Source organism: Nyctereutes procyonoides, unplaced genomic scaffold (assembly GCF_905146905.1).
Source record: "Nyctereutes procyonoides isolate TBG_1078 unplaced genomic scaffold, NYPRO_anot_genome, whole genome shotgun sequence".
Taxonomy (NCBI): domain Eukaryota; kingdom Metazoa; phylum Chordata; class Mammalia; order Carnivora; family Canidae; genus Nyctereutes; species Nyctereutes procyonoides.
In genome coordinates, this window is record NW_026575128.1 from 2070975 (window position 1) to 2094948 (window position 23974).

General features: G+C 39.0%; 1 protein-coding gene and 1 pseudogene across 8 annotated transcripts in view; one reads left to right on the forward strand and one right to left on the reverse strand.

Annotated features, from left to right (window-relative positions):
* The window catches only part of SCMH1 (Scm polycomb group protein homolog 1), a 182620-nt gene that overhangs the window by 134960 nt on the left and 23686 nt on the right, over positions 1-23974 (forward strand). For 7 of the 8 annotated variants that reach the window (XM_055341782.1, XM_055341783.1, XM_055341781.1 and 4 more), the window contains 2 exons: positions 3690-3922; positions 7659-7785. The exons of the other annotated variant lie outside the window; for it this stretch is intronic. In XM_055341782.1, coding sequence (XP_055197757.1) covers positions 3690-3922; positions 7659-7785 — 360 coding nt within the window. The remainder of the gene's footprint in view (positions 1-3689; positions 3923-7658; positions 7786-23974) is intronic. 8 annotated transcript variants of the gene reach the window in all.
* LOC129520665 (protein-associating with the carboxyl-terminal domain of ezrin-like) lies at positions 8872-23801 on the reverse strand (annotated as a pseudogene).

The following is a 23974-nucleotide window of genomic DNA, read 5'->3' on the forward strand; positions in this document are numbered from 1 at the left end:
AAACAGATTTAATTAGGTACTGAGGGGTTTTGGTGCAGTATGTTAGTTTTTTCCTGTTGTTTTACTTAATCCACTTGTATTTAATCTTAAGTATTTATTTGGATTTGAGTTTGCCATTTTCCTTTTTATTTTCTATTTGTCAGAGTTCTTCCTCATTTCTTTATTCCTCCTTTCTTGCCCTTTGGATTAATCAGGTGTATTTTATTATTCCATTTCTGTCTCCTTAGCTTTTAGTGATACATTCTTTAATTAGTGATCCTATGAAACTTGTATTCTGGACTCATCAATATCTTCTTTAAATAAGTGCTTTGTAACCACTCCCCAAATAATGTAAAATTCTTAACAAAGTTTGGTTCAATTTATCCCCTACTTCCATCCTTTGTGCTGTTGCTTTCATATAATTTACTATGATTATAATATATACATTATAAATTCTATAAACCATTTTATAAGTTTTTGTTTTAGTCAGTTCTTGTTCTAAGTTCTTTTGTATCTAGCACATATTTGCCCTTTCTTATGCTTTTCATTTCTTCCTGCAATTCGATCTCACTATTTGGGATTACCTTCTTTCAGTCTGAAGAACTTCTTTTTTATTTCCTGTAGTTTAGGTCTGCTGGTGATAAATTATTTCAACTTTGATTTGACTGAAAATATTATTTTACCTTCAGTTTTAAAAGATACTTTTACTTGGTATAGAACTCTAGGTTGGCAGTTTATAAATCTTAGCCCTTTTATGTATCATTATATTGACTTCTATAGTTTCTGTTAAAAAGTCAGCCATCAGTCTTATTGGTGTTTCTATAAGAGTAATGCTTCTTTTCTCTGACTACTTTAAAATTTTTTTCTGTCATTTCATTTTATTTTCTTTATTTTCAGCAGTTTAACAGTTACATGATATAGTTGGGGGATTTTTTTTTTTTTTGGATTTTTGCTCCTTCTTAGATTGCTGAGCTCCTCTTTTCATTTGTTTCTAAATATTATGTTTGCCTAATTCTCTCTGTCTTCTTCCTCTGGGATTATAGTTACTCATATTTTGGATCCATTGACCATGCCCACATGTCTCTAATCCTCTAATGTTCTTTCCATATTTTTGCTTCACTTTAGATGTTTTCTGTGATTTTTCTTCAAGTTTATTAATCCTTTCTTCTGCTAGATCTTATCTTCCCTTAAATCCATCCAATGAGTTCTTAATTTCTCATGTTACATTTATAATTCCATAATGTTCATTTGTTTTTTTTTTTATGTAGATTCCTATTTTCTTGGGTGTTTTCCTTTCTTGCATTTTGTTCATCTTTTCCTCTGCTTTCTTTAACACATTAATTATGCTTATTTTAAAGTCTCTATTCCATTACATGGATCATATGTGAGTCTCCTTCTATTGTTTTGTATTTTCTCTTGATTACCAATCACTTGTTTCTGCCTCTTTTTACATCTAATATTTTTTTGTGATATACGAATATTTTATATAAAAGAACTGTTGAGGCATCAGCTAATATCTTGCATCAGAAAGAATTCTTCCTTTCCCCTATTTAAGCTAATAGGATAAGGGCTGATCCTCTCAATCTAATCCTGGATTGAGCTAGTTCAGGTCTGGGTTATACCTGTAGTTTATATCTGTTTCTTGGATGTGGGCCCTCCTGGGCTCTTGATTTGAGAACCTAATAGGTCTCTCTATCTCCTCAGCCCTGAAAAATTGCAGGAGATTGTCCTACCTTTAGAGGTTGGGGGTTTAGTTCTTTAACCTCTTAAATTCAAAATATGGCATTTATCTTGAAGAGGAGATACATATCTGAGGTAGACCTCCCTCCTTGTAGTGGGACTCTATCCCCTAAAATCTCAGGATTATGGGAGATTTCATTCTGCCTTCTAGAAGCTCTCAGCCTAGCTTCACATGTCCAATGTACAGGCTCGGAACTCAGCAAATATCCCGTGGGGAGAATTGGCCACACACGGAGTTCTAGTCCCAATCTGTCACAGCAGCCTGTTGGATTTCTTTTTCCTCCAGTAGAGGTCCTCTGACCTCCATTCATGCCCCAAATTGACAAATGTCCTCAGGAAAGAAAACATTGACAACTATCTCAGAAGCCCTCCTCACTCAGTTCATCTAGTCCTTGTGATTTCTACAACACTGCAGTGTCTCTTCAAAGAAGTATCTGACTTTTCCTAATTTTTGAATCAGCAACACTGCACTGCTGTAATCTGTTACATTCTGCCTAGAAGCATAAGCAACGTTACCCTCTACCTGCCCATTGTAATTAGTTTGTGAAGTAGTCTCTCCAGTTCTACTCATGCAGCTTCTTTTCATGCTTATAATAAGTTCAGATTCATTTTCACCATCTGCAAAGTCCTACACGATCTTATTGCTACTTCCTTTCTAACTTGAATCCCCTCCACTCCTCTCTTTGCTCACTCAATTCTAGCTGTACTGACCTCCTTACCATTTCTCAAATACACTGACATGTTCCCATCTCAGAATCTTTGCACTTGTTATGTACCCTCTTCTTGGGAGGGTTTTTTTCTCAGATCTTCACATGGCTTTGCCTTTATTTCATTTGGAAGTTCTGTGTAAATGTCATCTCCTCAAAGAGAACTTTCCTTACTACCCCACATAATTTTCATCATAGCACTTACCTGGCATTATACAGTATATTTATTTGTCTGTTTTCTGTCTCCTCAACTAGGAGGTAAGCTCCATAAGAGTGGCAACAGTGTTTTGTTAACTTATAATAAGTGCTCAGTAACTATTTGTGGGATGAATTAGATGTGCTTACCTTGAAGCATTCTCGGTTTAAAGAATAGGTGAATGGTTGGAGTAAAATTGAAAGTACTCTAACATAAATGTCTCCAGAATGCTTTGGGGGTAGAGTGGTACTGACTTATTTGGGGAATAATTAGATAAGACCTCAGTAAGGAGGTGGCCCTGGAACTGAGTGCTGGAATCTGAGTATTGATTTTTACTTGACTAGGAAGAATAGGGAACTCAACATATATGAATAAATTGGTTTTCAGAAAACAGTTGAGCTAGAATATAGGGGGGCTATGTGTCAAGAAGTGACAACAGACATCACCAGAGAGCAAGGCAAGGGTAAAGTCACAAAAGTCCCTGGATATCAGGATAAAGAATTTGGACTTTACCTTAAAGGTAATATGGAGCAAAGATTTTTGAAGTAAGGAGAGATGCTGTCAGATGTATTTCCATGTGTTTCACTACTCCTCATTGCAATAATCGTACTAAAACTTTAAGTAGATTGGTGAAGAAAATGTGTAACTTGGTTGTCAGGGCCTAGTTTCAAAATATAAGTCCTTATCCTAGTTCACTGTATAACCCAGATAAGGCATCATTTCCTCTGCTGAGCTTTGGAACTTCATTCTTAGCAGGAAGGGATTGTAGGCTTCTAAAAGTCATTCCATCTCTGAGCCTGTGTTTCTGTTTATATGCTTTAACTAGATGCCTTGGGGAGAAAAATTTAATATTTTCTCTGCATCTGTCAGAAATAATTAAAACTTCCAATTCTAACCAATCTAAATTCAGTTCTCTGAGATTTTCTAACATTTAGGTCAGATGCCAGGAAACTAGCTTCTTGGAATAAAACTACCCAAGCAGAAGTAGCAAGTTTTTTTTCCCCCTCTCTTTGGGATGGGAATGCAGGTGGGAGGAGGGGGTGATAGAATGAGTCTTTTTCTTGCAGTTGTGATTCCAAAGAATCCCTATCCTGCATCTGATGTGAACACTGAGAAGCCCAGCATCCACAGCAGCACCAAAACTATCTTGGACCATCAACCAGGGCAGAGGGGGCGTAAACCAGGAAAGAAGCGGGGCCGGACACCCAAGCCCCTAATTCCCCACCCCATCTCTACCCCATCCAAGTCAGCTGAACCTTTGAAATTCCCAAAGAAGAGGGGTCCCAAACCTGGCAGTAAGGTAGGTAAAAATGCGGGTTTCCTAGAAAGGGACAATGGGCTTTTTAAAGGGATAACTCACCCATATCCATCCATCTTGGAAAGGGGCATGTCTGGCCCTATTTTCCACCTTGTGTATGCTTTTAACAGGAATCTCCTAGATTGTCATCCCTGCTTAGCTACTTATCTGGGTGTTAGTAATATCAGAGATAGGATAGTATGGATAAGAAACAAACTTTGACCTTGAAAGCTACTCACATTTGTAGGAATTCTGGTCTAATGTCTTCCCTAGATGGAAGACCCCACTCCTAATTGTTAAGCTACCCAGAGTGGATGCCCAGGCACGTGAACAGAAAGAAAGAGAAAATTGACTCTATAAATGTATTTCTTTTTCTATCCCTGCCCCTTCATTTTAAAAAGAAAGAATTATTGAATAACTTGTAAGTATCGGACTCTGTATCAGACACCATTACATACATATTACATAATGATCACAAAACCCTAGGAGATGAGTAGTGTTTATGTTATCTGATAGTTAAGAAATTTGAGACTTAGATATGTGAAAAGACTTCCCTAAGGTCACATAGCTAATAAATGGCAAAGGCGCCAGAGATGGGGCTCCAGGTGTTCTGGTTCCATGGTCACTGCTGCCCAACCATGGGTACCATGAGCACTCTCCCACATTTCCTGAAGAAGATAACAGTTATCTCTAGTGCAGGAAAAGACTACTGAGTTAAGCTTCACTGAGCACTGTAACTGCAAGTACCACCTTTTAGTCATGACCGGTTTTTCATGCATGTCTTCCCTAGGGAAACCATTGATAAGAAAGTTCCTCAGCTGTTTCTCTACAGCTTCCTTTAGCATCACCTTCTCCACTCACCTCTCGTCAAGGGATTTCTTTGCAGATCCCTCCTGAACTAGACTTCCTCAATCTTAATGTGGAAATGATAGCTAGTTCTCTTTGGGCACCCCATCCTAATCTCATGAGTTCCTTCCTAAGTTTGGTTGGTTGGTTAAATGGTTGATTGATTGGTTTTGTTCTGTTTATTAACTTCAGCTGACTTCAGTTCCTCTAGAATATAAGCTGCTCAAGGTCAAGAACCTAATCTTGTTCTTCTCTTTTTCTCCTGTAGTACCTTATATCTCAGTCTCCTTGGAGATGTTCAATATGTGCAGGATGGATGATTTTAGTTATGATGTTCTAATTGGGATTATCTCTTAATTGGCTTTGAATTCTTGATATCACATCCTGATCTTTCTGTGTAACACATATGATCCTGATCTATCTACCACTAACCCCTAACCCAGGTCCTGATTCATTTTTGTCTCCACTACTCTCTTCTTATTCTTCTGTTGTGGAGAGAGACTGAAGGCTCTAAAGATTCCAAGGCCAGAAAAGCCATGCGTTCGATGATGTGAAGATATTTTGAGGACATCAGATTAAAGAGGGAGAAAACTTGTAAGGTTTCAAAGACAGAACCAGAACCAAAAAGTAGAAACTCAGGTAGACAGGCTTTGTCTCAACATATGAGGAATAGTTAAATCTGTCCCAAAACAGATGTATTGATCTGAAAAAAAAAAAAAAAGGTGGAAAGGAAAGAGAGAGGGAAGGAGAGAGGAATAGTGATGTACCATCACTAGAGGCATTTTGTCAGGGACTAGATGACCCGTATGGGAGGGGTGTTTCCAGGAAGAGGGAAGTAGGAGAGGGATGGTTGGATTAAGTGGCCTTTAAGATCCTTCAAAACCTAAACACTATGATTCTATGATTGCCTCTGCTTTGCTTCCTCAAGCAGTCCTAAACATAGTAATAACCAAAGTCTCCTTTCTTTCCAACCCTCTTGAAAACAATAATTCTCTTATCCGGTATTTTATGGGCTGGCATTTGACTCGCTAATTCTCCCTCCTATCCTTTTGCCTACTTTTATAAATGAATATGCCTTCCACTTAACCCATGACCTTTCTGTTCCTTTCTGAAGCAGAGTAGTTTCATGATGAGAGCAGAGGCTTCAAAGCCAACAAACAAGTTTATATCTCATCTCCATTTGTTACCACATGTGTGACTGTGGGAAACTTTGAATAAGGTTCTGAGCCCCAGTTTTCTCACCAATAAAGTGGAGATGAGGTAATATATGAAGAGATATAATGAGTGTAAACGCACCTATCTCAAAACAGTAATGCCTTCCATCTCTCTGCTTTCTACTACAATATTTGGGCACCAAACTCACCAGGCATTTTCCTTCAGGGACCCCATGAAATGATACCACTAATTCCATGAAGATGAACTGCCATTTCCTTTCCTCCCTGACCCCTTGCATATTTAGACTTTTACTTTTAGCAGTATTAGAAAAAAAAATAAGGAGGAAATGTCCATGTCCCATGTATGCTTTGAATGTTTCTTAAGTGTTTGCATGATAGCTTCCACAGAAAAGGCCATCTTATATATGCCCGTTGTCACTGGTACTATTGCTTTACATAATACACTCCTAAAAGGCAGACAGATTTATATACCTCCCAGCAGTGGACCCTACATAGGACATTTAGTAAAAAATGGATTTCTGGATCTCAGTGATGATTATGTTTTTCTTGCACTCAGAACGGCTTTTAGAAAACTATTTTTGGGATTCCTGGGTGGCGCAGCGGTTTGGTGCCTGCCTTTGGCCCAGGGCGTGATCCTGGAGACCCGGGATCGAATCCCACATCGGGCTTCCAGTGCATGGAGCCTGCTTCTCCCTCTGCCTGTGTCTCTGCCTCTCTCTCTCTCTCTCTCTCTCTCTCTCTCTCTCTCTCTCTGTGACCATCATAAATAAATAATAAAAAAAAATTTAGAAAACTATTTCTTGAAAAGAACCTTCTGGGATCTTATTCCCCTAGAGACTGCCCCGAACAGCATAGAGAAGATATTAGATTTTTCTCGAATCATTTTCATTACTTCCCCCATTATTGGGTTTCTGTATTGTGTGCTTCATTGAAAATATTTATTGAGACTTATTATATGGCAGTTGCTGTGCTAGAAATGGTACTCAGACTCAGAACTTCAAGGAGCTCCAGGCTAATAGAGGACACCAGTGTCTAAATATATATGACAATACATTGTGACAGACTCAACACAAAGTACAGAGGTAGCACAAAAGAGATAGTAGAAGAAATCTAGAAATATTTCCTGGAAAAACATATATTTATGAAGTAAAAAAAGAAAGAAGGGGCATTCCAGGAAGAAAAGACAGTTTATTACTGTAAAGGCATGGCCGAGGTAAAACCACAGGGTTTTTAGAGAAGTAATTTAGTTAGAGATTAAACCTTAGAGTATAAAGTTTAAGATTGGAAATGGCAGATGATGAGCTAGAGGTAGACAGAAGAACGAGTTTGTACTTAGCGGAAGGAGAAGCAAAGTACAAAATAACATCAAAGTAGACTTAAAACCTCAGCATTTTTTTTCCCATTTTTGCTGTTGTCTGCTCTACTGATAAAGAACCTGGAATTTCAAAGGATAGTATTGAATCTAGTATAAAAGACTGTGCATTAAGCTCCAGCTCAATAGGAGCCCAGAATCTTATACATAAGTTTAGAAAATTTTTACTAAGCCTCTACTATATGTAAAGTGCTGAGCAAGATTCTGTATGGAAAACCAAGATAAAACACAGCCCCGTCCACAGAAATATTTCCATCCAATGGGTGAATCAAGGGCTAGGAATAGAGGAATCAGAAGACAAGTTACCTGTCACGGGTAGCAAACTTCTCCCCATCCATTTTGACAGAGGAAGCCTCGGACTTTGCTGAACCCACCACCCACCTCACCAACAACCAGCACCCCCGAACCGGATACCAGCACTGTACCCCAAGATGCTGCCACCATCCCCAGCTCAGCCATGCAGGCCCCCACAGGTAAGAGCAGATCATGGGATCAGCTGCCACAAGCCCCAGGCCCCCCTATCTGTCCTTTATCTTATCTTGCACCAGCAGTTAGCCCCCCAGTTAACCTAAATCAAATCTTTAAACAGTTGTTTTATCTTTGGCATTTGAAATCGTTTCAGAGAAACCTTCATCCTTTCAAAACAATGAAAGAAACTTGGATAGATATCCTGTGAACTCGGAATTGGGGAGCTGGGGTGTGGGGATAGGGCGGAAGTGGAGCTAGCACCAGGAGCACCCCCATCCTACCCCACCCCGTGCCCAGTTTGTATTAATATCCATCCTTAAAAAAAAAAAAATACCCATCCTTTCCAGTTCTGAGTGCTCCCTTTTTACTGATCCCTTCCAGAATCCTTCCAGCGTTACAATAATCCTGCCATCCCTCCAATATGTGTGCAACTGCTCTGATTTTTTTTCTAGTGAAAATAGTCTTTATGGAATATTTAGAAAACAGGACTGTGGGACATGTTGCTCATTAAGAACTTTGGTACAATATAACACATGTGGGACAGTCAGTACCTGCCCAGTGCCCACAGGGCTATGCATTCGACAGCACAAGTAGACACCCATTAGCTGCATAGGAAAAGCTTAGCAATTTAAAAATCATTCATATACTTTATATCTAAAATTTTTTCTGTAAGTTTTACTTCATAGTAGAGCTTACTCTTCTGACTTAAAGAAATGGCACAGAACTAAGCTAATCAGCTTGGCTTTTTGTATTTATTTTCTTTCTTTACTGGAGGAAAAACAGTAACAGTGAATTCAGCCTTTCAACAGCCACTTGTGTTTCACAGAGCTCTAGTCAAACCCACACAGCCTTTCCTCAGAGAAATCAGAGCTGTGGGCCTCTTCACTGCCTGGGGCTCTTAGCTGCACTCAGGGGCGCACACTGCAGGTAGCACAGAGCTCCTGCTACCGCAGAAACAGGATGCTCTGGGGGGCATTGTCTGCGGAGCCTGCTTTTGAGGTACTAGTTTCATGTGGTATTTTTTCCCCTAAAGGAATCCTTTTTCCTATAGTGTAACTGCCACACAGTGTCATAGTTATTGTTTTCCTAGCTCAGGTCCCTTCCCCTCCCCAGTCTTCAGGCCCTCCCTCAGTAATTTGTGCTGCAGCAAAGTTTGAGGAAAATTGCATGACTGGTGAGACATCATCCTTGGGAACCATCATCTTTGCCCTCAATCAGGTAAAATAAGAATAGCAGTTACAGGCTTCATTTCTGGGATCGTATCAGCAAAACAGTCCAACTCAGGATCTTGTACTGGCTTCTTTTTTACTTGAATTGGTAAACTCTCCTAAACTCATTTCTGATGGAACCTTAGGCCTCCTTTCTTGTGACACATTTCAGTGGCTTGGTTTGATCTGGCTCATCCCCACTTTGTGCAAGACTGGTCTTTTGGGGTAAGCTTGATCTCAAAAGCTTGGACTCTTCAGTGAATGGAAGCAGAGGAGGAAATGCCTTTTGATCCCCGAGGTAATAGGTTTTGCAGCCATGGTTCCACCTCCAGAGTATATCTCAGTGTCTTAGCTGCTGAGCTCAAAGTCATCCCGCATCTCCTCGTTAGTGAGCAAGGACTTGGCAGCATCATAGCATTTCTGTGGGGCAGATATATACATGGACAGTTTTGTTTGCCGACCCCTTTAGCTCACTCTGATAAGGCCCCTCTTCAGCCTTTTTAGACCTCGATGGGAAGGAGTTTTCACTGTGTTCTGAGGTACTTTTTACATCTGAGATTCCATTCATGGGAAATTAAATAGGCTAAGAAAATCCACCATCAGGAAGGGTCAATAGTTTTCATAGAACTGGAGGCAGTGTGTTTGAAGATATCTTTCTCCTCCTATCATCACCTCTAATCCAAGTAGACCAGCATTGCTGGGCTGTAAAGAGTAACTGCCACAATGGAATCACTGGCATCCCGCCAGCCTGGTGACATGTGTGGCAAGGTGACTTTCTTCAGGTGCTCCTGAATGAATCGCTCCATGTCGGCCTCCAGGTGGGACAGCAGCTTGTTCCACATGTGCTTCACCTCAACAGCTGGAGCAGCACGGGGCTCACCTAGGACTGGAACAGGGCCAGCAAGAGCAGGCAGGGGGGTTCTGGGGTTTTTCCCTGTGCATTGTTTTTATGGGGCCAAGCAGGGGAGGAAGAAAACTCTTAAAGGCTGCTGGCTCTGCACACACCAACTGATTAAGCAGAAGAGGCACCAACCACAGTGCTATTAATTCCTCTTACTAGCAGCTGAAACTTGAAGAATTCCATTTTTCTCATCTTTACTCTTCGATGTTAAACTTTTCAAGAAATCCACAACTTCTAGAAAATCATTCTTGAAGAAGTCATGGGACAGTTACGTGAGAGCACTGGCTCACATTTTAGGATGGGATTCCACAAAGTCTGTTGAAAGCTGGAGAGAACATCCACCAACACTGAAATCCAGAGCTACAGTTCATTTCCAGTGAGAGCCTTCACCTTCTTTTCAGGATGACGAGGGCAAAAACCAGTCTGTAAAATCCCAAACAAAACTCTGGCTAATTTTTCTTTTAAGTCCTTGATGGTGGCAAACCTTGGTACTGTGAGAGTGAACTTGATTTTGGAAACCAGCCAGTGAACATTTGATTCAGAGCAGTGTGGTGGCTGCAGTGGGCAGGTAGTCAACCAGGGTTATGTATATCTGTTTCCATTTCATAAACCAGCCGTCTATGAAGGTAACTTTAGAAGAGCTACATCGCTGGAATCCCAATGAGATTACTGTAAAGAACAAGACTCATTTCTTACGTTGTAAAGAGACATGTGAAACCTCACTCTGGTTATTCTGTAGATCCTCCACCTTCTTTAAGCAATTGGAATGATCTCCAGGGAAGTTAGCAGAGTCTTTTTCTTAGGAGTTAAGTATGTCTCCACCCAAATCCTAGAACATTTGAGTTTCATGGGAAGGCCAGCTCTGGTTTCTTCTCCACATAACCTTTGGGTCCTATTACATAATTTCTCCAAATATATTATCTGCATCTAAGGCCAGCCAGTTGTTGGGTTAGCTTCATGCAAGAGTATCATTAAATTAATGAACAGTGGCCTTTGCTCCTAAGTCCCATGGATGAGGAAGAAAAAACAGATAAACACCTTGGTAACAATACTGATTATATGTTTTCCAACCTCATGGCATATCCCCTAGATGCCTATATATTTGCTTGGTTTATCCACATCATTCTAGATACCACTAAGGGACTTGTGTACCTTTTCAACCTTACCTAGAAGACCCACAGCAATGACTGTACCTCACTATTCCATTTAAGTGATGCAGGTTCCATTTAAATCTGACCATCACTGAGCTGGCATCCCTTCCTCAACCTGACTCTCACAGCCTAAGAAAAGTGGGAACTTGCTTTCCATCTCTGTTTCCTGCTCCTGGACAGACTATAGCAGTTTTAACCATTCATTGTGTGGCTATCCTCTACCTGGGCCTTGGCTCATTCTGTGTGTCCTTGACATCACTTCCCTTTCCACACTTATGCAGTGGAAACATTAGATGAAGTTACCGTTTACAGACTCAAATGTGAACAGTAAAAGCTATCATGGATTGAAAACTATGTGCCACACTGTATCCTTTATACCTCCCTCTCATTTTTTTAACTGCACAACACTTTTTAAGAGTTGGGGTTTTTTTTCAGTTATATACATGCTCATAATTTATTTTTTTTTATTTTTTTTTTATTTTATAAATTAATTTTTATTGGTGTTCAATTTACCAACATACAGAATAACACCCAGTGCTCATCCCGTCAAGTGTCCCCCTCCGTGCCCGTCACCCATTCACCCCCACCCCCCGCCCTCCTCCCCTTCCACCACCCCTAGTTCATTTCCCAGAGTTAGAAGTCTTTATGTTCTGTGTCCCTTTCTGATATCTCCCACACATTTCTTCTCCCTTCCCTTATATTCCCCTTCACTATTATTCATATTCCCCAAATGAGTGAGAACATACACTGTTTGTCCTTCTCCGATTGACTTACTTCACTCAGCATAATACCCTCCAGTTCCATCCACGTTGAAGCAAATGGTGGGTATTTGTTGTTTCTAATGGCTGAGTAATATTCCATTGTATACATAAACCACATCTTCTTTATCCATTCATCTTTCGATGGGCACCGAGGCATGCTCATAATTTAAAGGAACAATATGTTTTTAAGAATTACGACAAAAACAAAACAGACTGGTCACCTTTTCCCCCTGTCATTTCTCACTAAATGCAATAACTTTTAATTCAGCTATTCTTTTATTTACCTCCAGATGTGTGAATGGCATGTTGATATTGCTAATTGTTTTCATGCTTCAGGCATTTTTTAACTGATAACCCCACCTTAGAAGTTGAAGATTTAACTCTTCTTAATCTCCTTGTCCCTTACCCACCCACACATACTTCCCTATTTTAATACCATGATATTATAATTTTGATTAGATTTCAGTATTTTGTCTTTTTTTTTTAAGATTTTATTTATTCATGAGAGAGAGAGAGAGAGAGAGGCAGAGACACACGCAGAGGAAGAAGCAGGCTCCATGCAGGGAGCCTGATGTGGGACTCAATCCTGGGTCTCCAGGATCATGCCCTGGGCTGAAGGTGGCACTAAACCTCTGAGCCACCCGGGCTGCCCAGTATTTTGTCATTGTAATTTGTGGCATACTGTTCTCAACTGAGCCAAGTAGTGTACTATGATTACTTTTCCTTTGTTGCACATGTTGTTTTCAGAGTAAATCTTGTTGATTTCTTTATGTGTTTATTTTGCTAGTACTAATTCAGCCTTAAGCTCTCACTACTGTGTACATATCTCTTTATGTCCAAGCACTTTATATATTCTGTCATTTCATACTGTCATGAAGAAGTCTCTTCTGAAGCCTGCTGAGTTCCTGGACATCTTCTTCACCTCCCTTTCGTATTATTCCCAGTTTGCTCCTTCCCCTGTCTTTGTTTTCCCATGTAAATCTTACATTGCATGTTTAATTTTACATGAAACCTGTTTGTTTTCTTCGATGTTCTCTTCATCCCTAGTGTTCTGCAGTCTTACCTAGGATGAGACACTGCCATGCTGGCCCTTGTGTGTGCCCATTCATTTAGTTTCTTGAGATTTTCTTAAAATCTTTCGTCAGGGATTTTCTCCTTCTTCTTTGTCTCTCTGCACTCCTCCTGACACACATTGTTCATGATGTTGAACCTCTTGAACCTGCGCTATAATATTCTTAACCCTCTTTAATCTTCTCCTTATTCTCTTTGACTTTTTCTTTAACTTTTTTCAAAGCTTTCCTCAACTCTATCTTCCAAATTTTGTACTGAGTTTCTCATGTCTAGCATCTTACTTTTAAGTATCATTATTCATTACGCTAGTGGCATTTTCCAATGGGTGTTTGGTGGAAAACCAGTCCTGCAAAATGATTGCATAAAAGAATTTTACATACAGTTAGGATATTTGTCACATACATTTAGGAAAGGCTTATGCTCTACTTCCCCACTCTTGGATATTTGCATCTGCTAGCTCTTTTTTGTTTTCTGAATTTTTTACTAGACTGTTTTTTCAGGTTCACAGCAAAATTGAGCAGAAGGTCCAGAGATTTTCCGTATACCCCTGACTCCACACATGCATAGGCTTCTCCATTATCAACATCCCTTACCAGAGTAGTAACTAAATTTGTTTCAAGTGATGAACCTCCATTGAAACATCATTATCATTCAAGATCCATAGCTTACACTACGGTTCTCTCTTGGGGTTGTACATTCTATGGGTTTTCACAAATGTATAATGATATGTATCCACCATTCTAGGATCATACAAAATAGTTTACCTGCCCTAGAAATCCTCCATTCTATGCCTATTCATCCCTCCTTGCCCCCTAACTCCTGGCAACCACTCATCTTTTTACTGTCTCTATAATTTTTCCTTTTTCAGAATGTCATAAAGTTGAAACCATGCAGTATGTATAGCCTTTTCACCTAGTAATATGCATTTACATTTTCTTCATGTCTTTTTCATGGCTCATTTCTTTTTAGGGCTGAATAATATACCATCGTCTGGCTATACCACAGTTCATCTATTCACCTACTGAAGGACATCTTGGTTCCTTCCAAGTTTGAGTAATTATGAATTAAGTGGCTATAAACATTCATGTGCAGGTTTTTCTGTGGACATAAATCTTAAATTCCTTTGGATAAATACCAAGGAATAAGATTTCTGGATCATATGGTAAGAGTGTGTTTGGTTTTGCAAGGTACTGCCAAACTGTCTTTCAAAGTGGCTGGACCATTTTGCACTCCCATAAGCAATGAATGAGAGTTCCTTTTTTCACATCCTCGCCAGCATTTGGTGATGTTAGTGTTCTGGATTTTGGCTGTTCTAATAGATGTGTGGTGGTATTTCATTGTTTTAATTTGCATCTCTCTAATGACATACAGGGGAGAGCATCTCGTTATATGTTTATTTGCTATTTGTATATCTTTTTTGGCAAGGTATCTGTTTAACAGCATTGACCCAATTTTTAATTGGGTTGTTCATTTTCTTATCATTGAGGGTTTTTTAAATTCTTTGTATATTTTGGAAAACAGTTCTTTATCAGGAGTGCCTTTTGCAGATATTTCTTCCCACTCTATGGCTTTTCTTCTCATTATCTTGATTGTGTCTTTCACAGAGCAGAATATTTTCATTTTAATGAATCCAGCTTATCAGTTATTTCTTTGGTGGTGTATCTAAAAAGTCACTGCCATACGCAAGGTCATTTCATTTTTCTCCTAGTTTATTTTCTAGGAGTCTTATAGTTTTGAATTTTACATTAAGGTCTGTAAACTATTTTGAGTTAATTTTTGTGAAAGTTGTGTATAGGGCAGCCCTGGTGGCGCAGCGGTTTAGCGCCGCCTGCAGCCCAGGGAGTGATCCTGGAGACCCGGGATCGAGTCCCATGTCAGGCTATCTGTATGATGCCTGCTTTTCCCTCTGCCTGTGTCTCTGCCTCTCTCTCTCTCTCTCTCTCTCTCTCTCTCTCTCTCTCTCTCTGTCTCTATGAATAAATAAATAAAATCTTAAAAAAAGTTGTATATAGTCTATATCTAAGTCTCTTTTTTGCATGTGGCTGTCCAGTTGTTTAGCACCACTTGTTGAAATGACTATGTTTTTCTTTATTATATTGCCTTTTTTCCTTTGTCAAAAATCAGTTAACTATATTTATGTGGGACTATTTCTTAGCTTTCTATCTGTGCCACTGATCTATTTGTCTATTCTTTCACACTATCTTGACTACTATAGCTTTATAGTGAGTCTTGAAGTTGGGTAGTATCAGTCCTCCAGACTTGTTCTTCTCCTTCAAAATTGTGTTGACTATTTAGAGGTTTTTTTGCTTTTCCATATAAACTTTATAATCAGTTTGTCAGTAGCCATAAAATAACCTGCTGGGATTTCAGTTGAAATTGCATTGAATCTGTAGATTAAATTGGAAAAAACTGACATCTTGACAATATTGAGTCTTCCCGTCCATGAACATAGGATCTCTCTCCATTTATTTCATTTTCTCTTCTTTTATGTTTTATTTTATTTTATCATGATAAGTGTACTCTTTAATCCCCATCACCTATTTCACCCATCCCCCCACCGACCTCCCTTCTGGTAACCAAACCGTTTGTTCTCTATAGTTAATAGTCTATATTTAGTCTGTATTATAATATTAATTATAGTATTAACTGTATTAAGAGCTTTTTATTATTATTATTTCATTCACCAGAGTTTTTAGTTCTCCTTTTTTGAAAATATTTTATTTATTTGAGAGACAGAATGAGAGAGAGCATGAGCAGGGAGAGAGGCAGATGGAGGAGAGGCAGACTCTCTGCTGAGCAGGGAACTCAATGCTGGGCTCAATCCCTGGGATCACGACCTAAGTCAAAGGCAGATACTTAACTGACTGAGTCACCCAAGTGCCCCTGTAGTTCTCCTTATATAAGTCCTGTACATATTTTGTTAGATTTATACCTAAGTATTTCATTTTTAGAAGTACTAATGTAAATGGTATTGTGTTTTTAACTTCAAATTTCAGTTGCTCCTTACTGTTACATAGGAAAGCAATTGACTTTTATGTATTAACCTTGTATCCTGCAACCTTATTGTAATTGCTTATTAGTGCCAGAATTTTTTGATCAATTTTTCCATATTCTCTACATAGACATTTCTGTCATCTGTGAACAGAGATAGTTTTATTTCTTCTTTCCCAATCTGTATACCTTCCCAATCTGTTTCCTTATCTTATTACATTAGTCAGAACTTCCAATACAATGATCAAAAGTTGTGACTGGACACCAGGGTGGCTCAGTCAGTTAAGCATCCAACTGTTGATTTCAGCTCAGGGTCATGAGATTGAGCCCTGCATCAGGCTCCATGCTCAGTATGGAGTCTGCTTGAGATCCCCCCCTTTTGCTCCCCCTGACCTCCTGCTCACTCTCTCTGTCTAAAATAAGTAAAATCTTTTTTAAAAGAGAGAAGTTATGGTTAGAAGGAACATGCTTACCCTGTTCCCGATCTTAGTGGGAAAGTTTCTAGTTTCCTACCATTAAGTGTGTTAGCTGAAGTTTTTTTCTAGATATTTATCAAGCTGAGGAAGTTCTTCTGTATTCCTAGTTTGCTGAGAGTTTTTATCATAAATGGGTCTTGGATTTTGTCAGAGGTTTTTTGTCATCTATTAATATGATTATGCGATAGTTCTTCTCTAGCCTGCTTGTGTGACAGATTACATTAATCGATTTTAACTGTTTTGAACCAGCCTTGCACACCTGGGATAAATCTCATTTGGTTGTAATGTATAATTCTTTTTATATATTGTTGGATTCGATTTGCTAATAATTTTGCTGAAAATTTTTGCATCTATGTTTATGAGAGACATTGATCTTTAATTTTCTTGTAATGTTTTTGTCTGGTTTTGGTATTAAGATAATGCCAGCCTCCTAGAATGAGTTAAGAAGTATTCTCTCTGCTTCTATTTTCTAAGAGATTCTAGATAATTGGTAAAATGTATTTCTTAAATGCTTAGTAGAATTCACCAGTGAATCCATCTGAGTCTGGTGCTTTCTATTTTGGAAGGTTAATTATTGATTCAATATCTTTAATAGATATAGGCCTATTCAGATTATCTTTTTCTTCTTTATGAGTTTTGAGAGATTGTGGATTTCATGGATTGGTCCATTTCATCTAGATTATCATATTTGTGGGCCTAGAATTATTCATAGTATTCCTGTGTTATCCTTTTAATGACCATGGATCCATAGTGGTGTCCTCTCTTTTATATCTGATATTAGTAATTTGTGTCATCTTTTTAAGAAATTAGTCTAAAGGGTTATTGATGTTAATCTTTTCAAAGAACCAGCTTTTGGTTTCATTGATATTTTTATTCTTTTTTTTAATTTTTATTTATTTATGATAGTCACACAGAGAGAGAGAGAGAGAGAGGCAGAAACACAGGCAGAGGGAAAAGCAGGCTCCATGCACCGGGAGCCCGATGTGGGATTCAATCCTGGGTCTTCAGGATCGCGCCCTGGGCCAAAGGCAGGCGCTAAACTGCTGCGCCACCCAGGGATCCCGATATTTTTATTCTTCTATAGATTTCCAATTTCAGTGTCACTGATTTCTGCTCTAATTTTTATTATTTCTTTTCTTATGCTTACTTTAGTTTTAATTTGCTCTTTTTTCTAGTGTTCTAAAGTAGAAGCTTAGATTGTTGATTTCAGATCTTTCTTCTTTTCTAACACATACAGTGCTATATATTTCCTCCCATCCATGACTTTTGCTGCATCCCAGAAATTTTGTGTTTTTATTTTCATTTAGTTCAAAATATACTTAAATTTCTCTGGAGATTTATTCTTTGACCTATGTGTTATTTATAAATATGTTGTTTAACCTCCAAGTATTGGGGGATTTTCCACCTGTCTTTGTTACAGGTGATTTTTTTGTTTAATTCCATTATGGTCTAAGAGCAAATATTGTACGATTTCTGTTCTTTTAAATTTGTTAAGATATGTTTTATAGCCCAGTATATGGTTCGTCTTCATGATGTCTCATATGAGCTTGAGAAGAATATGTGTTCTGTTGTTGTTGAGTAAAGTATCCTATAGATATATCAGTTATATCCAGTTGATTGATGGTAGGATTGTGTTCTTCAATGTCCTCAGCGATTTTCTGCCTGCTGGATCTGTCCATTTCTGAGAGGGATGATGATGTCTCCAATTACAATAGTAGATCCATCTGTCTATCCTTAGAGTTCTATTAATTTTTACCTTTCATATTTTGATGGTCCTTTGTTAGTTGCATATAAGGTAAGAATTGATATATCTCCTTAGATAAATGACCTCTATATCATTATGTAATGCTTCTCTTTATCTGCAGTAACTTTCCTTGCTCTGAAGTTTACTCCATCTCAAATTAATATAACTATCCCCGCTTTCTTTTGATTAGTGTTAGCATAGTATATCCTTCTCTACCTCTTTACTTTTAATCTATATGTCTCTTTATATTTAAAGTGGATTTCTTGTAGGCAACATATAGTTGGGTCTTGTTTTTTGGTCCACTTTCAGAATCTCTGTTGTTTAATTGGTGTAGTTAGGACATTGGTATTTAAAATGATTATTGGGGCACCTGGATGGCTCAGGCAGTTAAGTGTCTGATTCTTGGTTTCTGCTCAGGTCATGATCTCATGGGCCATGGGATTGAGCTTCACATTAGACTCTGAGCTCAGTGCCAGGTCTGTTTGAAAGATTCTCTCCTCTGCCCCTCCTCTTGCTTGCTTATGCTTACTTGCTCGCTCTCTCTCTCCCTTTCTCTCTCAAATAAATCTTTTTTTAAAAAGGTATTATTGCTATAGTTGGTTAAATAGCTTCCATATTTGTTGAGTTTCCTATTTGTTGTCTTTATTCTTTTTTAAAAAAAGATTTTATTTATTTATTCATGAGAGACACAGGGAAGGGGGAGGCAGAGACACAGGCCGAGAGAGAAGCAGAATCCATGCAGGGAGCCTGTTGTGGGACTCCATCTGAGGACTCCCGGATCACGCCCTGGGCCGAAGGCAGGCACTTAACCACTAAGCCACCCAGGCATCACAGTGTTGTCTTTATTCTTTATGCCTATTTTTGTCTTCTACTTTTCTCTACCTTTTTCTTTTAGATTTTATTTATTTATTTGAGAGAGAACACAAGCAGGGTAAGGGGCAGAGGAAGAAGCAGACTCCCCACTGAGCAGGGAGCCCAGTGCATGGTTTGATCCCAAGACTCTGGAATCATGACCTGAGCCTAAGGCAGATGCTTAACTGACTGAGCCATCCAGGAGCCCCTTTTTCTCTGTCTTTGGTGGTTTTAATTGAGCATTTTATAGGAGTCCAATTTTTCTCCTTTTTAGTATATGTTATACTTCTTTTTTATTTTTTAGTGATTACCTTAGAGTTTACAATATACATTCATAACTAATCCAAGTCTACTTTCTTTTTTTTTTAGGATTTAGCTTTTGCTTTTCTTTTTAAAGATTTTATTTATTTATTTATGAGAGACACAGAGGGAGAGAGGCAGAGACACAGGCAGAGGGAGAAGCAGGCTCCATGCAGGGAGCCCGATGTGGGACTCGATCCCAGGTCTCCAGGATCACGCCCTGAGCTGAAGGCAGCGCTAAACCGCTGAGCCACCCGGGCTGCCCCCAAGTCTACTTTCAGACAGCACTGTACCACATCACAGATATAATAACAAATAATCCTAATCCCTTTTTTCCATCCCTTGTATGATTGCTGTCATTCATTTTACTTATACATAAGTATAAATAAGCATATACACACACACATAAGCATACACAAATACATTGTTGTTATTTTTATTTTGAAGAAACTGTTATCTGTCAGACCAGTTAAGAATAAGAAAATTAAGTTTCTTTTTTGCTTTCATCTATTCCTTCTCCAGTGCTTGCTTTCTTTATGTAGTTTTGAGTTTCTGATCTGTATTATTTTCCTTCCCTCTAAGGAGTCCCTTGAACCTTTCTTCCAAGGTAACCTATTATCAGCAAACTCCCTCTTTTTTTTTTTTTTTTGGTCTGAGAAAGTATTTCTCCTCTACTTTTGAAGGATAATTTCACAAGGTACAGAATTCTAGGTTGGTGTTTTCCCTCAACACTTTAAGTATTTCCCTGTGGTCTTTTCCTGCTCACATGGTTTCTAAGGATGTTAATTTTTATTGTTGCTCATATGTAGGTAAGGGGTCTTTCACCTCTGGTTTCTTTCAAGATTTTTTTTTAATTTTTGATTTTTTGCATTTTTATATAATATGCCTTATTGTAGGTGGTTTCTTGGTATTTTTCATGCTTGGTATTCTCTGATCTTCCTGAATCTGTGATTTGGTGTCTGATACTAATTTGGGGAAATTCTGTCATTTGTCTTCAAAAATTTCTTTTGTTCCTTTCTTCTGCTGGTATTCCTACTGTGTGTATATTATTCCTTTTATAGTGTTTCCATAATTCCTAGATAGTCTCTTGGGTGTTTTGTTTTGTTTTGTTTTGCAGTATTTTTTCTCTTTCCTTTTTTAGTTTGGCAAATCTCTATTGAAATACCATCAAGCCTGGTGATTCTTTTCTTGTCCATGCCCCCTAATGAGTCTACTAATGAACCCATCAAAGGCATTCATTTCTGGGGCACCTGGGTGGCTCAGTGGTTGAGCATCTGCCTTTGGCTCAGGTTGTGATCCTGGGGTCCAGGGATTGAGTCCCACATCAGGCTTCTTGCAGGGAGCCTGCTCCTTCCTCTGCCTGTATCTCTCATGAATAAATAAATAAAATATTTTTTTAAAAAGGCATTCATTTCTATTATAGTATTTTTTTATCCCTAGCATTTCTTTTTGAGTCTCTCTCAGAATTTCCATCTTTCTGCTTACACTGCACATCTGTTTTTCATGCTACTTTATCCATTAGAGCCCTTAGCATATTCATCTTAAATTCCCAATCTAATACTTACAGCATCCCTGCCATGTCTGAGTCTAGTTCTTATGATTTCTAGTCTAAGACTAATTTCTTTTTTTTTTTTTATTTATGATAGTCACACAGGGAGAGAGAGAGAGGCAGAGACATAGGCAGAGGGAGAAGCAGACTCCATGCACCGGGAGCCTGACGTGGGATTCGATCCTGGGTCTCCAGGATCGGGCCCTGGGCCAAAGGCAGGCGCCAAACCGCTGTGCCACCCAGGGTTCCCTAAGACTAGTTTCTTACGCTTGTGCTTTATCTCTTAAAACTGCAGTTTTTGTCCTGTAGTATACCTTGTAATTTTACTCTTGATAGCCAGACATGAAGTAGTAGGTAAAAGGAATTGTTGTAAATAGGCTTTAGTAATATGATGATAAGGTGCTGGGGGAGAAAGTATTCTATAGTCCTGAGATTAGGTCTCAGTCTTTTAGGGGGCCCATGCTGTGAACTTCACCAGTATTTCTTTTTTTTTTTTTAATTTTATTTATTTTTTATTGATTTATTTACGATAGGCACACAGTGAGAGAGAGAGAGAGGCAGAGACACAGGCAGAGGGAGAAGCAGGCTCCACCGGGAGCCCGACGTGGGATTCGATCCCGGGTCTCCAGGATCGCGCCCTGGGCCAAAGGCAGGCGCCAAACCGCTGCGCCACCCAGGGATCCCCTTCACCAGTATTTCTTATCCTCCCTTGCCCTTAGATGGGACAGGATGACTAGAGAGGGCTGGAATTGGATATTTCCCTTCTCCTAGTTAGGTTAGGCTCTGACCAAATCCTGACAGGGCAAGCTCTGGTAAAATAATTTTTCCGGAGGGCAGGCCTTGTTAAGAAGAGTAGAACACTCTAGCATGTCTTTAAATGGTTCCTTTTCCATGCCCAATGCTTTTCCATGCCCAATGCATGAGGGGATTTTCTCCAGTATTCACTGTGAGAATGTTAGTTGATCTCCTGAAGGTAAAACTCTTAGAAAAGTGTGGGACATCCCCACCCCCGCCCTGAGTGGGTCCCCCTGGAGTCTTTAACTCTTAGACTCGTCCACACTAAACTTCCAGCAATTGGTCAGTTACAGTTTAGATTTTCCTACCTTGGCACTGGTTACTGTGGAGGTTTCTGCTTGGCAAAATGTGATTTTCTGTACTCACCTATCTCTCCAAACTTGGGTGGCTGCAGTTTATCCTGTATCCTCACTCCTCTGATGGATCTAAAAAGGATTGTTAATCTTTTCATTTGTTCAGCTTTTCATTTGTTGTTAGGATGGAGTGGCCACTTCCAAGCTCCTTATATACTGAATCCTTCTCCAATTTTTTATAACCTCTAATTTCATGGGCACAGCACAAAACCAAAACATGACAGTTATAAATATCTTTACAACCTTAAGATAGGGAAGGAATTTCAAAACAAGACAAAAGCATGACCCATAAAAGAAAGGTATATAACCTTTCATATACCAAAAAGAGTAATATCAATATATTCAACTGTATTAAAATTAAGACAGTTCATCTCTCTTCCACATGGCATCATTGGGGTGGCTCAGCTGGGGCCAGAGGATCCAGTTCCAAGAAGGTTCATTCACATGGCTAGCAAAACTGGTGCTGGTTCCTCTACACAGACCTCTCTAAAGGGTAGCTTGTGCTTCCTCATACCATGGTGGCTGCATTCCAAGAGCAAGTGTCCCAGGAGACAGGAAGTGGAGGCTTCCATTTAAGACTTAAGCCCCAAAATTAGTATAGTGTCATTTTCACCATATTCTACTTACTTAAGCAGTCATAGAGTTCAAATTCAAGAGAAGAATAGACCGTACTCTTCTATGAGAAGAGGGTCAAAGAATTATGGACCATGTTTTTAAATCCCTTCACTCTACTCTCTGGACATAAATTATTTACATTTTGCCTGCTTGGGAAATTTATTCTTCTTGCAAGATTCTCCATTTAAAGTCCCATCCCTTTACAACATCAGGCTCTGGATCTAGGATCTCATCAGCTATATCAGATCCAGTTGCAAATGAAACCTCTCAGGTGCAGTTCTCAAGTTTAGTAGCTCCTTGAGTGTACTTCTTCTCAATCTGAAGATCTGTGAACTAAAGAAAAATGTTGTCCACTCCCCACAGGTATAGGATAACTTACAGATATACCCATTCAAAAGGGAACAGTCACTGGTTTGTAGAAATTCTGAAATCCAGCAGGGCACATGTTGCCAGTTCCTTAATTAGATCCAATACTACTTTCCTGGGGTTTTCCATGGGTCTTAGTTTTGTCTTCTGAATCATCCTTCCTTTTCCATAAGAAAACTAAGGTTGCTTTCTTGGTCTTCATCCCATCTGGAAAAGGTTTGGGTCTAAAGGATTCTTTCATTTTGTACTATTTCTGTCCCTTTTAATCTGAGCTGACAGTGTTTATGAATGATTCTCTTAGAAACTTGAGGGGTTTTCTGTGACTACCATTGAGATTTCCTTCATTAGACAAAAGTCACAACCTTGAATCTTTTAAAGGTAAGCCCTTCCCTACTTTGGGCTTCCAATATGGCTGCTAGGAGACAATGCCTTTAAGATTCTTAAAAACTTAACCGTTTAAGGGAAAGAATCTGCAAAGCTGACCCTTAAGATTCCTGGAGGGCCTTTTGGTCAGAAGGAATCTATGAAGCATGGTCTTAAGTCATTCTAGCCCCTTAATAAATTATTTTATTGCCCCACTCTGTATTTGATCCTTTCTTAATTTAGAATTGTTTGTCTTCTGGAAGGACTAGAAATGAGAAGCACTTTTATTTGTGGAATCCTGGGCTTTTTTATTTTTTATGTTTTTTTTTTAAACTCATCTCTCTCATTTTGCATTTTTATCATAGGCAGTAAGAAGCCACCTGGCACTTTAATTACTTCGTCTGGAAATCTCTATCTACTTCACTGAGTCCACCGGGTACACTTACTTCCTGGTTCCACGTTACTGCAGGTGACAGTGTTGTCAAACTCTACATCACTACCTAGCAAGTGTCTCCCATCCTTCATCTTCCAATAAGATTTTCCTCACTTGCCTTAAGTGCTCACTGACAGCCTCCTCAAAACCTTGTAGGCTTCCACTCTCAAGTTTCTAAAAGAAGCCTTCTGGTAAAAGCATTATCAGGGACAGAGACAGTACAAAACAAAAAGAATCCTTTGATTCCGCCACCTTCTACAGGCTT